The 14,938-nt window shown below is 43.0% G+C and overlaps 1 protein-coding gene across 1 annotated transcript; it reads right to left on the bottom strand.

The window, feature by feature from the left end:
* Positions 1 to 381: 381 nt before the first annotated feature.
* On the bottom strand, positions 382 to 5,451 carry LOC119002123 (carcinoembryonic antigen-related cell adhesion molecule 21-like). The gene is made up of 3 exons (XM_037067795.1): positions 5,331 to 5,451; positions 4,092 to 4,442; positions 382 to 696 (listed from the first exon to the last, which is right to left on the bottom strand). Exons 1-3 carry the CDS (start codon positions 5,392 to 5,394, stop codon positions 416 to 418), a joined length of 696 nt encoding a protein of 231 aa, XP_036923690.1. The 5' UTR covers positions 5,395 to 5,451; the 3' UTR covers positions 382 to 415.
* Between the last annotated feature and the right edge of the window lie 9,487 nt (positions 5,452 to 14,938).

Raw genomic sequence — 14,938 nt, 5'->3', positions numbered from 1 at the left:
GTCTACAACAGGTGCATGTGTGTTCATTGTCTACAACAGGAGCATGTGTGTTCATTGTCTACAACAGGTGCATGCGTGCATGTGTGTTCATGGACAAGACAGAGAACTCAGATTCTCTAAGCTCTTTACTTTCTCTCATTTGTTATCACACAACCACTGCTCATCCTCTGAGGGATGCAGTGTCACAATGACCCATCCACTGTGGACACGGTACAGATGAAACAAAACCAAGGTGGGGGTTGACGTGAAATGTGACCTTAAGTCAACAATAATGACAAAGTTGGCTTACATTTTTCTAGTGTTTACCAACTCAATGAAAATCTTTAAGAAATATTCACTCTCAGAATGAATCAATTATGATATCACAAGAAATGACTTTATTTAGAGTTTAAGAACAGAGAGGGGGAGAGGAAAGTCACTGAAATTTCACATCCAGCTTAAGCGGAGCACTTTTAGCACTATTTCTGGGGTTGGAGGCTTTACACTGGTAGTCACCAGCATCCCATCTCAGGACAGGGTCTATGGTGAGGTTTCTGTGGTCGTATGACAGCTTTATTCTCTCTTTGTACTGCAGACTTGAGTAATTGAAAAACCACTGGATGTCATCATGGTTTGTGTCACAGGACATGACCACAGAATCGTTATTCTCTGTGACTATGGTCTTGCTGGCAAGGAGGGTGGGCGCACGCACACGTGCTGTGGAGAAACAGAGAAAGATACTCATTTGAGAATGGGCTTCAGACATGACCACTTGGCTTCCTCAGAGATCTCAGCCACTTGCAGCCCACAGTGACTTATATAAAGGTCATCAGATGGTGTTCCAGGCATTTGGAGGACAATTGTCTAAGTTCACATGACAAAATTAAGGAAAAAGCTGCATGCAATTCCTTTCTGTCCCCATGTAACCTCAGGCAAAATATAGCCAGAGACATTGAAATAAAGAACAAACCGAGAGTAAGTGGAGGGGAGGGAGGAGAAGAATAACAGGGCAAAGAAGGGGGAAAGGGTCATCAAGAAACCTGTATTAAATAACCATACACAAAGCCAAAGAGTGGAAGAATTGTGGGTTGGAGGTGGAGGTCAGTGGGGTGGGGAAACATGGTGGCATGAAAATAGAGACAGACCTACTTGAACAACAATAAAAATAATTATTAAAGAAATAAATAAAATAAAAGGACAGGATTTCAATGAGGAAAATACAGTCTTTATGATGACTGGTGTTAAAGAGCAATATCCACATAATATTAATGATGTGGACCCCTGTGTGATACCAAACTAAATTCAGTCAAAATTATATCAAATTTAATTTTATATTAATATCAACTAACAAAAATTAAATCAAATTATGTCAAAATCTAAAGGATAGACCTATCCCTTTAAAATGCTTATAAAATTATTGAGAGAAGCATTACGACATTAAATATGGCGATGATTTTATGAATGTGCCACTAAGAAGACAGGTTAAATAATAGACACTTTGGATATTCTCAAAATGAAAATGTCTCTTTATCAAAAAGACATAACACATTGAAAGGTGACCCATGAAATGCTAGAAGATATTTTGCAAATCATATGAAAAATAAAAAGGTAATATCTACACTACACAAAAAATCTATACCCAACAACAACCACAAAACCAAATAATCTTATTTAAAAATGGAACACAACAACACTTCAATAGACATTTCTCCAGAGAATATATACAAAAGAAACATAGTTACTGAAGATGCTCAACATCACTTTTATGTACAAAAATGAAAATCAAAACTCTCAAGGTTGAATTTGTTTCTCGTGATGTTGGTTGTGGTTAATTTTGCTCTGCAGAAAAGACAAAAAAAAAAAAAAGCCCTGTGTGGTACCTTTGATATCTCCAAAAGCTTCTTCAAGCACAGTTGGTACCTCTCACCTCTCAGTTAACTTGAGTCTTAGAACTAACAAGGCAGGCCAGCATATCACAAGAACATGTTTGGGAATCAGAGCACTCAGAGGATGCATGTCCTCCAGTTATATGTCTGGGGGGATCTGCAGACTTTCTCAGGTGTCAGTTAAGCATTAGTGTTGGTTAAGGAAACACATAAGACAGGGATTCAGAGAGTGCTGCAATTCTCCTGTCTCTTTACTGACCATATGACTGCCTGCCTGACCAGAAGCCATTCCTTGCAGCTGCACAGACATCTATTGCCTAGCTGAGGTGTGTTTCTATGAAGCACTATTTCCCAGGACATCCTAGACACTGGGTGGGGTTTGGGGAGAAATAACACATAGAGACCAGGTGATAAGTTGACTACTCAAGCCAGTGATAAGTTGACTACTCAAGCTCTGAGCTAAGAGGTAGGTCAAGTCGTTCCAGGTAAATGTAACTGAAATGAGCCAGTGAGTCAATGAATGATAGAGATACTGCAAAATCAGTACCTTAGAGCAAGTGGGCAGCACGGACTTGCTGAAATTCTGGCACTAGTGGGCAATTTGTGTTAAGTGACTATGAGACAGAAATTAGAAAAACACTTAACATTCTTCTGTATGTGAAAATTATTATTATAAACCCAGGCCCTAAGACTAAAAGAAAGTCCTATGTTATTAGAGAAAAGAAAAAAATCTGAGCTGATGGTCTTAGTTCCTGGGGCCACAAAAGTTTGTTCCCTATGGTGAAGGTTCCAAGGACTCTGCATCCAGGTTCCAGGCTCTGAAGAGATTTTGGGTTATTCATTCATTCCATCACCATTTATTTCTTTCTTATTCATCAAAAGCAACTGAGTGCTTGTTACATGTTCATCCTGAGCTAGTTTCAGGGGCAGAGTAAACAATAAGAAAGAAAGTCTTTTCATTTATATGTGCTGAGAAAGACTGCACCAGAATAGGAAACAAATAACTGATGTCAAGTCCAGTACAGGGAGGTATTTATGGGCCACCTGAGGGGGATGCCTGGCTAATCTATGCAGTGAGTCTGACTGATACTGAAGATGATGTTTTTCTAGAGTAAATATACATTGCCTCCATTTTTTCCCCTCACAAACCAAAATGTATTCCTGTGACTGAAGACACCTAAGAGAAAAGGTTCTGAACCACTTTGTTGGTTTAGGAATCCAAAGAGTCCCTCATAAAGCCCCAGAGGTAGAGAAATTAAGTCTGTGGCTACAGATTTCTAGTGACCTTGATCACCTGCTCACTGTCTGTGTGACTCTCCTTTAGTGACTGTATTTCCATGTTTCTCAGTTTCTTTTCAATGAATATTTGGCTGCCAGGGTGTCAGTGTAATGACTGTAAAATATTTAGAGGATCTGACCTACATCTTGAAATAGAAGAGCTGCTCTAAAGAGGCATCTGTTATTGATCCACTCTCAGAGAGAACCCCTGGCTGATCCCTGGTGAATGAGAAACTTCCAGAAGCATCTCTTTTTCTCTGTTTCTTTTAGGGTATGCTGACCTTCTTCTGAACTTTTCTGAGAACCTCAAGAGAGCAAGCTTGCTGCAAGGACATTGTCTAACTCTGCTCTTCATACAAAACTCAGGTGATGATAGACCAAACTGCACTTCTGGCACCATGCAGGTCTTGGTCATGAGGCCTGACTAGAGACTGCCTCAGGAGCCTTGTAAATTGGGCAACCATTAAACTGTTACACACTCAGCCATTCTGAGGAGGCCAAATCCCACCCAGCACAGGCTCACCAAGATCCTTGGAGTAAAGATCCCTGGGACAGGGTTCTTGGGAGGGGTTTCTGAGCTGAGCTGCATAAGATTTTCAGGGGGCCTCTCAGACCGTATTCTGACCTAGTACAGCAGTTATTCTCAAGGTCAAGTGAATAGGCAGGTGCTCAGTATGCTGAAATTAGTCTGGTCTCCCACTGCTGACTTAGTCCCATCAAACTGATCCTTCTGTTTGTATTGACAGTCTGCAAGGCTGCAATTTGAGAAGGGAACTGAGGTCTTAGCAAGTTTGTCTCTGTTCTCTGTATGTCCTGTATGAAGTGCTAAAATTCACCCTGAATCCAAATGCCAAGGGGAATGGAGGTAGTGTCCACAATATAACAGTCCTGTGTGTGAAGTTGAATTTACCCCATGTGACACCCAGAGGTCAGGGAGCAATCACTCACAGTATACATCAAGCGTTGCACATGCTATGATTTTCTGGCAGCCTTGTAGTTGGATCACTAAGGTGTAGACTCCTGTGTCTTCCTTGGAGACATTCTTTAACACCAAGGACCCATCACCATTTACTATTGCTTGCGCACCTGGAGGACCTCTTATGTAGTTTCCTTGGACTATTGAAAGATATGCAATATTATTATAGCTGTCAACTTCACTCCCCCTATACCACAGGAAGGCTTTTACATTGCGAGGGGGATTGCGGACACGTAGAACCACATTCATTTGCTCCATAGCATCGTTTGACTCAACTATCAGACGGGCCACGGTGGGCTGGCTCCAGAAGTTTAGGAGTGAGACTAGGAAAAAAGAAAAAAAGCATCATTATTATTAGTTATGTTTTGGGATGGAAAGATGAGGCCATGAATTCTGAGTGGATATCTTTATGTCTCAATCTTGTTCTCTCAGGTGAGTTAGTTTCTCTCAGGTCAAGGTCAAAGATCTTGGTATCTGGTCTTTTGGTCCCTTTTACATCAGCACCCCTGAAGCTTTTAATTTTTTGGTTTCAAATACTCTTCTTCAGGTATTTGTTTTGCTCACCTCTTCACTGTGCTCACACACCACCTGATAATCAAGTGCATTTTTTAAAGACACCTTTGCTGATCACCTCATCTAAAGATTCTCTGCCTTCCCTTTCTGACCTGCTGCTGCTCTATTTTTCATGGCTGTTGTCGGTACCTGGCATCACATCTAGATCCTTCCTTGACTTGGTCTTCTCCATACAACATGGGCTCGATGAGAATATGGTGTGTCTCATCTTGTACCTCCAGTGACTGCAACAGCCGGAAATACATAGGGTTGAGTGAATGGGTGATCCCAGTGACATACTGGGATCTATTGGCTCATTTCAAAGATTGGTGATGAAGACAATGTCTAACACTCATGGTTAAACTTCTCAGGTGTTTCCTGACGCATCAGTATATCAGCAGAACAAATAACAGAAAATTCACAGCAACTGAAAGTTTTCTGCCTTTCACCACTCCCAGATTATGAGATTTTCCTCTAGCTGAGCCCCCTTCCTCATCCTACTCTGCTTCTTGCCCTTTAGCAGGTCAATAGGACGTCCAATAGGAAACGTCCAATAGAACGTTTTCCTTCTTTTCTCAGAGAACTGGTCTCTTCAGCAGATCCCAGCCAGTCTCTGTGTCAAATCCTTAGTCTACCCCAAGGAATTGTCTCCTACTTACCAACAAGCAGGAGCCCTTGCCGGTACACAAGTCCTTTGTGAGTAGAGACGGAAAGGAACCCCATGGTGTATGTTGTCTCCTCTGTGGCTACCTCGTTGAGAGAAGCTTGAGGTTTTGTACAGCTCACTGTTATTTCTGTCCAGAATGACGCAATCTTCCGTGTGCCCTATTTGTGCACTGAGCTTTGTTCTGTGGCATGTTTACTATTCTTGTCATGTGGGCTGAGGGCAGGGTGTGTGCACATTACTCTCCCTCTCCCAGCCATCATTTTTGCTGCCCTTATACCTTGTAACCAGTACTGGTCCTCTAAACTTTTGTTCCCTGAGAACTTGTAAGGCTTCTCCATACTACACTTACACAAACACACACTCCCATGTTGTGTTATGAAAAGCAAAAGCCTGGGGTGTCTGGGTTTCAGGCAGTCCCCACAGATCCCTCTTCTTGTATAGTAGCCTGCCCTCTGACCTCTCTCTTTCACATTAGACTTTTCCTTTCAGAGTAGAAGCTCTAGAGCTAACTCTGAAAAAGCTGTCAAAATGATCTCACACCTCTTGTGCATCAGATCTTTTGTGAAACTTTTTAAACATCTCTATTTCCCTGTGAAATCTTAAAAATACGTTCAGCCCCCCTCCAGGTATTATGGGTCCCCATTCAAAGTGTGATTGCTTAATATGATCACAGGTAGAACCACTTGTCCTGCTCTCCTGTGCAGAGGTGAAGTCTCCAGATCCTGTTACACTACAGATTCTGAGGTGCAGTGGGTAAGAGACTCTGCATGTGGTCATCTGTCAGGAGAGGTTGATCCAACTGCCTAGTAGGGTACCCTTGCAGTAGCAAAGCTGATGGGGGCACATGTGTCCCCAAGAGAATGACACACTAAGATGAATATGGACCACTACTGTGACTTGGTCTTGGGAACTGTCAGCACCACTCAGAGAGCCACAGGTGTCCTTAAAAACCTGGAATATTTCTATTTGTAACACAAATACCCAACTGGGCACTGGGATCTTTCCATGTTCTCAATGCTCTGAGGTTTTATTTTCTCCAAGCAAGAAGATCACAGAGATGATTCTGGGTATGAGCAGGTGTCAAGCTTGGTGATATTGCAGAGGGGACCCGTGCTTTATCTCAAATTGTCACCAAACTGGCTTTTGTTTCCCAGGACAAACACGCAAAACCAGAAGTCTCCATTGGACCTGAAGTTTTGGGGTATAAAGTGAGATGTGTCCTGCACGACCCAGGAAGAAAGGACTATGGGGAAATTTGAGTGCCTCTGGGCTTTCTGTATTTCAGGGGACAGCTTCATGTCAACCACCCCTCTCCTGGTCTGTTTGTTGGACCTGTTCTTGTGTTGCCTGGCGGTTGGGAAAACCTCTTATTTTTACTTGGGCAACTTTCTTATGGTCATCTCAGCTTCCATGGATCATGCCATTCATGAGGTACAGAGCAGTACAGAACCCCATAAGGGCGGAGGTGCTCCAAGGTCCTGTGGAAGTAAAGAAACATTCAAATCTATAGATCAATTTAATGAGTTTATCTGAGCCAAACTGACACATGTCTGGGAGTGAGGTCTCAATTCCTGTGAAGTAGTTTTATAGCTAATTTTATATATTATATTCAAAGTGGATGAACAAGTAGGTGAACAGGTAGGTGAACAAGTTTGCATAAAATCTATTAGGAGGTGAGAGAAAACATAACAGGGGAATAACTAGAATTGGGTAAAAGGCAAAATGGAGAATTTTTTGTGTTAGTAGGTGCAAGCTAACTTACATTTACAGGACACAGAGAAGGTGTGCAGAGGACCGAATAACATAAACACTCTGTGTTCTCATCCACATGTCCTAAACCCTAGGCCATTGCGTGGTCTAGAAAAAGAAAATCCCTCTGAGGTGTCAAAGTTATGTTATCCAATAGGAAAAGAAAAAACAAGACTTCAGGGCTCATTGAAGTTAAATACTGACATTTCTAAGGGAAATGAAGGCCTGGGATGTGGCAACCTGCCATCACCTGCCCAGTTAGAAAGTTCAGATGTGATTATAATGTGATGATTGGCAGGCTTGCTATGTGGCCCCCTGAGCTTGTGAGGGTTGCTACAGAGCCTCTTTTCTTAACAGTCTCTGCAACTAGCAGACTGGACAAAACAGACAGGAGGGAGGGCTCAAGGAAGGCCTGTTAAATTAGGGGATGAAAATCAGCCTCTACCATCTACTTATTCAAAGCCAGGTTCCTGTGTCTATTTGATATTTGTCTCAGTGTTGCACCCTAGAGGACAGAGGTAGACTTGGAACCAATGACAGGTGCTACACAGGAATGTTGACCAGTGTAGGATAAGCCCAGGGTAAAGGCAAGCATTGTCCCAAATATTATGAGTTTAGTGTCAGAAGAACTGTCTCACCAGGGAGATATACTGTTTCAAACAGAACTCTGTGCTTTCAAGTGTTCAGAGGAAGGGCCTGGTGAAGATTCTTCGGAGGCTTTTGGAGGAGGGTGCTGGCCTGAAAGGCTAATCCCCAAAATGCCCTGTGTATCCACCATCACTACATTGGGATGTTGCATATAAGTCATATCCGTGTCCATGTCTTCCCACAGGGCTGAGGAGCAGGAGCATCTCCAGGTGGATACTCAACCAGGGGCCCTGTGTGTTCTGTTAGGGGAAGAAAGGTTCTTGTAGAAACCTCAGCCCCTATGAGATGGTAGCAACCACACATTCTGGCTTCTCCTGTTACTTTCAGCACAAGAAAGGAACAAGGGAGGGAATTTCCTTTGTTCCCCAGGCCATCATGACCTAGACAGATGGCTTCAGAAACAACAGGCAGGTGTCCCCCATGACCATGAACTCTGTGAATGAAAAGTCACTCTTTATTCTTATCAGGTCAGGGATAAGACTGAAACTGAAAACTCAGTGCTAGAACATCTAGTCATTAATTAAAGTTATTGAGTAACTTAATTTATTACCAAACATCTCTCTGATGGCTAGTGATGCTAAGCATCCTTTCGTATGTCTCTGGGACCCTCTGTATGTCCTCCTTGGAGTAATGTCTTTTCAGATCTTTTGCCCACTTTTTAACTGGGTTGCTTGTCCTCCTGCTTGTCCTGTGAGCTTGTTGTATATTTGTGTCTGAGATGTCACCGGCAAATAGGTTTTCCCATATAGTTGGTACCCTTTTCATTTTGATGCTGTTTTCTTTAGCCATGCAAAAACTTTTTATATTAATTAGATCCTGTAAGTTTCTTTTTTTCTTTATGTTTCCTGCTCTAGAAGACATTTGTGTGTAAATATCGTTGCGTGGAATATATGAAATTTTCCTACCTTTGCTGTCCCCTAGGATTTGTATGGTATCACATATATTTAAGTCTTCTGTCCATCATCAGCTTATTCAAAAAACCGTGGCACATTTACACAATAGAATACTACATAGCAGAAAAAAGAAGGAGCTCCTATGCTTCACAACAGCATGACTGGAACTGGAGAGCATTATGGTAAGTGAGATAATTCAGGCCATAAAAGACAAATACCATGTGATCTCACCTATAAGTGGAACCTAATCAACAAAACAAACATGCCAGCAAAATGTAACCAAAGAGTTTAAAATAAAGAACAAACTGACAGTGACTAGAGGAGAGGGATCATAAAGGTAATGTAGGAGAAGGGGGAAGAAGAAGGGAAATGGTTTTCAATGAACATAAATAAAGGACCCATGGATAAAGCCAAAGGGGATAGGATTGAGGGTTGGAGGAGGGGTTAGGTCCGCTTGGGGAAAGTAGTGGTGGCAAAATGGACACAAGTAAATTTTAACAACAATAAAAAGTGATAAAAAATAAAATATTATGAAATGAGTTAAAATATTGACATTGATTTGTCAGTCTAAGTGTGTCAACTTTTTACTTCTTATTACAGAAAATTTAGAAGATTTATTTGAATATGGTAATAACAATGTTTCATTCTATGGTATTTACAGCTTCCATCTCCTGGGCAACTTAATTCCTAGGAAGTAAATGAACACATGTGGATCTTATCCATTACTGCTGAGGTGAAACCAGGACCCTGAAACAGGAGTCAGATTAGTGTTGATGCTATCACTACTTACTGTTTAATCAGATATTTCATTGTATTTTTATATGTTCCTAATTTTAATTTGTGCCTTTTGAGCTCTTTGATGCTGAAAGACTCCAGTACTATTTCTATTGTTGAGACACTGAGACCAGGAAGTTTCCCAGAGGGGCATCAGTTCACTTTCATTATCATTAAAATACTCCTACATTTAACTTAATTTAGTTTCTAAATTGCTTACAGCAAGAATGCTCAAGAGAGGGCCTGGGGTGACTAAAACAACAATGGATTTATAAGAGCCTCTGCAGTCATGGTAACTTTGTGGTATTCCTGTATTTTCTAGTCAATAAGAAATATTCTCTATGTGTGTTCAGGAAGCATTTTGTTCTTCATTGCTTGATCATTTGTAGATTTTATGATGTGTGATGAATGCACACTGTAAACCTACCAGACACTATCTGAGGCACTGGGGACACAGTAGTGGGTGAAAGAGACAAACTGGACATGATGGCTGACCTCCAAGTATTTTCTTGACAACTCATATTTAAAAGGCACTTCAGGATGCCTTGAAATTTTTAATCCCATAAATTTTTAATGTCTTGATATCAAGACAAATTTTTGATATCAATGTTCTTCTGCAGAATTTTTCTGAATCTTTTCATATTTACACAACCCTTCTCTTTTTCTTACAACACACATTAAGTTCTTCAGGCAATTATTTGATTCTAAATAATCAGAACAAATCCAGAAACTGACACTTTTTTCATGCTGGTCTGATCATACTCACTGGTCACCGGATGATGCCCTTGTCTTCATCCTTGCTTGCAAGGATGGTAAAAAATAGAGAACGCCACCACGGGGTTATTTCAAGAGTGGTGGGGTCTTGGTGTAATTTTTCCCTGAGATTTTGTAAGGTCTTAACATTCTTTTCTACTATGCCGCTCTCATTCACATAGAAGCAGCACTGTTCCTGCAGGAAGAGACAGGTTACCCCTCTTTCTGCTGTTAGTAGGTCTAGAGCTCTGCGGTTTCTGGAGGGCAACATGAGCTACTGAGGTTATCTGTCTCTGCAAGGATACTAGAGAGATGGCTAAGGCATTAAGGGCCTGCTCCAAGCCTGCTCCTTGTTCGCAAGGATGAAGACAAGTGAACACTGAACTCCTTGCTTGCAGCCTCACTAATCCTGGCTAATGTGAAAGCTAAATGATAGCTTCCCACCTTCTAAATAGTTTTTTACTTGGCTAATTATCAAAATAAGAGAGACAGACTGGCAGAAAGGAATAAAGTTTTTAATATATGGTGAGGGAGAATTCACATAAACCTAAAAATTTCAATGTATTTGAGGCAACACGCAGTATAGAAAACATTTTGTACACAGAGAAAAAATGGGAAATGGTGTCTTGTTATTTCACAAGTGAAAACAAGTGCTTTAAAGGTAGTTAAGAAGAATAGATCCTACAAGGCAAAAGAATTTTTCTGTGAGACAGAGAATCAGTGAGACAGAAGGGGTACCTAACCAACAGGTGCCTTCATGAAGCTCTGTATTCACCATGCATCCTCACTTTACCTCAGGGGAGGCTCCAGTGGCCCCTCCTGCAAAAGTTAGGACAGACCCTCACTCATATTATTCAGCTTCATTCTGAGCCTCCTAAATAAACCCTCTCGCATGGCACCTTTGGGGCCCCTGGAAACCAAGAATGCCTAATACCCTCTCATCTCCCAGGCATTACAATTTTTCATCGAACTCTTGGCAGACCCCAGCCCTCCCATGACTCTTCTCTGTGTTCACCTCTGTTCACACACAATCCACCTGTGGACAGGTCCCCAAGTATCTCAGCCAAATACACCAGAGTCCACAGGGAGCAGAAAAGGAACAGAAATAGAGAAGAGATTTATTTTCCATTTCCTAATTGTGGTGGCAGGATTTGAGGACAGGCATGTAGAATTTGTAAAAAGAACAAAAAAATCCCCATAAAGAATAAAACTATGATGTCTACCCTGAGGTACACATCAAAGAGGGCTTGAGAGAGTCTCATTCAGTACATGCCTGTGGGTGGCTGACGTAAGATAGACCTGCATGTTCACTAGAGTAGTTGAGGTTAATGGGCGAATATCTTTCATAGTCTCTGTGATCTTGTTTCCTGAAGACCTATGTGGAATGAGAACACTGTTGATGCTAAGGACACTGTGGAAATGTGCCCTTTCGTGCTGGCAAGTAAGTCCTCATGGATTCTGAGGCAAGGCTGCTTTGATGCACCTGAGTCTCCAGAAGAATCTGGGAAGTCAGGTCATCTCCTGCTGTGAACATCAAGTGAGTAGAGAGGGAAGCAATTGCAAACCTTTTAAAAAACTTAGCAAGGTAAAGAAAAAATTGTGAAATTTGAAAATATGTTAAGCGTTGGTACTTTGAGTAAGATATCATGATCAACTAGTACAGGGAGAGTATGTTAAAGAGAAACTTGCATGAAACCAGTTAAAAATAAAGATAATGAGAGGTTTTCTTAGGCTCCGCTGAGAAAGAAATGCCAATCAGCCATAAAGTAGGCAATAAAGAGCTTTATTGGGGTTCGTGCACATGGGCGAGGTTCCCGGGTCTGCAGAGTGGGGCTGGGGAAGTCGCACCCAAGCAGGGAAGGTCGTGGGGTTTTATTTTCATTGGCTCCCTGTAGGAGCTGGGGATTGGTGCCCTCTGAACAAAGCAGCAATAGAGCATTGGTGCTCTCTTCCTTGGTCGGACTCAGGTTACTGTGAGGATGTGTGTCTTGGCAAAGTCCAGCCGGAGCTTCCTCCTATCCTCTCCCACCCTAACATTCAGACCTCTTTGATAGGATAAGGGGTGTCATGTTCTGTCTGGCTGCTTCCTGCTGACAGGAGGGGCATAGAGGGGAGGGCCTAGAGGTCAGCTGTTTCTAGTTCGCCAGGGAGAGGCAAGTAGGTTTGTGTCTGAAGCAACATCTGGTGAAAAGTAACTTTGAAAGCTTTGCGAATTCTTTCCAGGAGGAATCTCAGGAAACAGGGGCCAAGCATTAATAGTATGCAGAATATTATGATTGGCCCTAGGACCAGGGCCAGGGTGGTAAAAAATAGAGAATGCCACCACGGGGTTATTTCAAGAGTGGTGGGGTCTTGTTGTAATTTTTCCCTGAGATTTTGTAAGGTCTTAACATTCTTTTCTACTATGCCGCTCTTATTCACATAGAAGCAGCACTGTTCCTGCAGGAAGAGACAGGTTACCCCTCTTTCTGCTGTTAGTAGGTCTAGAGCTCTGCGGTTTCTGGAGGGCAACATGAGCTACTGAGGTTATCTGTCTCTGCAAGGATGCTAGAGAGATGGCTGAGGCATTAAGGGCCTGTTCCAACTCAGCCCGTAACTGGCGAGTAGCTTGGAGACTGTGTGTTAGCCCCGCAGCGCCTACCCCAGCTGCTGCCAGGGTTGTGGTGAAGGTTAGATCTACTAACACGGGCAGGAAGACAGCTCGTTTTTCTTTATGCCTGGTTAGTTTGTCTCTGAGCTCTCCTTTTCCATAATACATAAGCTGTGGGGTCAGCACAGTTGGGAAGCAGGGGAAGGCTGAGGAGAAGTTAATGGTCTGCAGCAGTGTTCCATTGCACCAGAAAAACGTACCTGGTGGGCTGGTAGTGGTTCCCAATATCTGCACGGTCTGGTTGCGTGAGGAAGTGCCTGCAGTAGTGTAATATGCTTTGGGACTGTTCATTATGTTTTGAAAGAGAGGTACATCCTTTACAAAAAAAGGCATCGGGGAGTTTGTAACCTTGAGGGGAGTGGGTATGGGAACTGCCGCAACAGGGGAGCAGTCAAGAAAAGCACACAGGAAACAGTCGGTGATGTTTCCTATGTCAGTGATATTGAAGAGCTGAATTCCTTGGCTTATGAGGCTTAGCCAAGAAAAAGGGGCACTCTGTTTTCTTTGTTGGATCTGTGTTTGCAAAGATTGTTCATGTGTTAATATGGTATCAGTTAATAGGATTGTATTCTATGGTTCTGGAGCAAACCAAGAGTTTGCTATATTTCAATGGAACTCTGGGGATACAAATACAAGAGGCTTTGGTATAGTTTTCCCTTCACTCCCTGTTCCCATGTAGAGTCCCATGGATCATAAATGGTAAAGCGCCATGACTGGAGAGTATTCCATGTATGGTATCTGCAATAGTGGAAGGGGCAGCCTCCATATGTGTCTGGCCAGAGTTTGCACTTACTTTTTGTCTGATCATAGAGGAAGCAGAGAATGTGCCATCCATATTGGGCAGTCCAGCTGTCTAGCCCTCTAAAGCTACTTTTGAAGCAGAGAGACGGATGGATGTAGAGTAACCAGTGAGAGGGAAGTCCGAAAAAGTGACAGAGTGAGAATTTACCTGTCCATTCCTGTGATATATTTCATGTACGAAGAATCTCTAGATGTATTTGGTTTGTAGGTTAGGAGGGGTTTTTGGCAGGGGTGGGTAAGCAAGAAGGAGGAGAAGGAAGATTTGTAGAGACTTCAATGGGAGAACCTGGTGTTTTAGTAAAGCAGACTCGGGTATCTCCTATGGGCTGCTCTGACCACTTTCCTGAGGCAGGGGCTGGCTTAAGGCGGGAGAGGTGGACCCACACTGGCTGACCCACTAGTTTCGCTGCTGTAGGGGTGGTTAAAATAACAGTATGAGGCCCCATCCACTTGGGCTGGAGTGGTCCAGGTTGGAGTTCTTTGAGTAATACCTAGTCTCCAGGCTAGGTAGGAGAGTGACTGGGCCTGTCTCTGGACGCCCCCCCCCCCCCACACACACACACAGGAGGAAGATCTTTGTGNCTGTCTCTGGACGCCCCCCCCCCCCCCACACACACACACAGGAGGAAGATCTTTGTATGTTCACAGAGAAGATGCTGGAGGAGAGAAAGAGAGGGCAGATAGGAGGCCAGAGGAGGAGTATATACTGGCAGGTTATGGTTAATAAAGAAAGGGCAGCCGTACAGTAGTTTGAAAGGGTTAGAGTGGACTTCCTTGATGGCTTGGAAAAAAGTGGGATGAATAAACAAGGGGTCTAGAAACCTCATCAGAGCTTTCGGACCAATGTGTAAAGATTGGTGAATTTCAGAGATAAGTGCAGTGACCTGTTCTCGGGGGAGGGCTATTTTTCCATTGAGGAAGACCCATCCCTCATTTCCTGGGTGCCTGCCCGACTGGAGGAGAGTGGAGTACTCTCGGGGGGGTATAGGTGAGGTGAATATCAGTAGTCACAGAGGATGGGGTGTGGTGGGGCTTGTGCGGTGAGTTCTTGAGCCGCAGCATCCGCCCAGGCTTTGCCATGGGAAACAGTGTTCTGTGAGGCTTCGCGACCCTTACAGTGGACCACTGCTATGGTAGTGGGTAGGTCTGTGGCCTGGAGGAGTTTGACAATGAGGGAGGCATTAACAACAGGTGAACCTTTAGTAGTGAGGAAGCCCCTTTCCTTCCACAAAGCTGAGTGGCTATGAACAATCAAGAAAGCATATTTGGAGTCTGTGTAGATAGTAGATGGTCTAGAGGCTGACCCAGGAAGTCTAGTACTTCTGGGCAAGA

This window comes from Sturnira hondurensis, unplaced genomic scaffold (genome assembly GCF_014824575.4).
Source record: "Sturnira hondurensis isolate 20B ecotype Veracruz unplaced genomic scaffold, ASM1482457v3 Scaffold0017418, whole genome shotgun sequence".
In the NCBI taxonomy this organism is placed as follows: Eukaryota; Metazoa; Chordata; class Mammalia; order Chiroptera; family Phyllostomidae; genus Sturnira; species Sturnira hondurensis.
The sequence above is the reverse complement of the archived record's forward strand: the minus strand, read 5'-3'. Positions and strand labels throughout refer to the sequence as shown.

Excerpts from the sequence above, each read along its gene's own strand:
- LOC119002123 (XM_037067795.1), bottom strand. The coding sequence starts at position 5,394 with ATGGGGTTCCTTTCCGTCTCTACTCACAAAGGACTTGTGTACCGGCAA. Across the intron at positions 4,443-5,330 it reads GCAAGGGCTCCTGCTTGTTG|TCTCACTCCTAAACTTCTGG; the intron begins GTAAGTAGGAGA and ends CTTTTTTCCTAG. Across the intron at positions 697-4,091 it reads TGCAACGCTTGATGTATACT|CACGTGTGCGTGCGCCCACC; the intron begins GTGAGTGATTGC and ends GTTTCTCCACAG.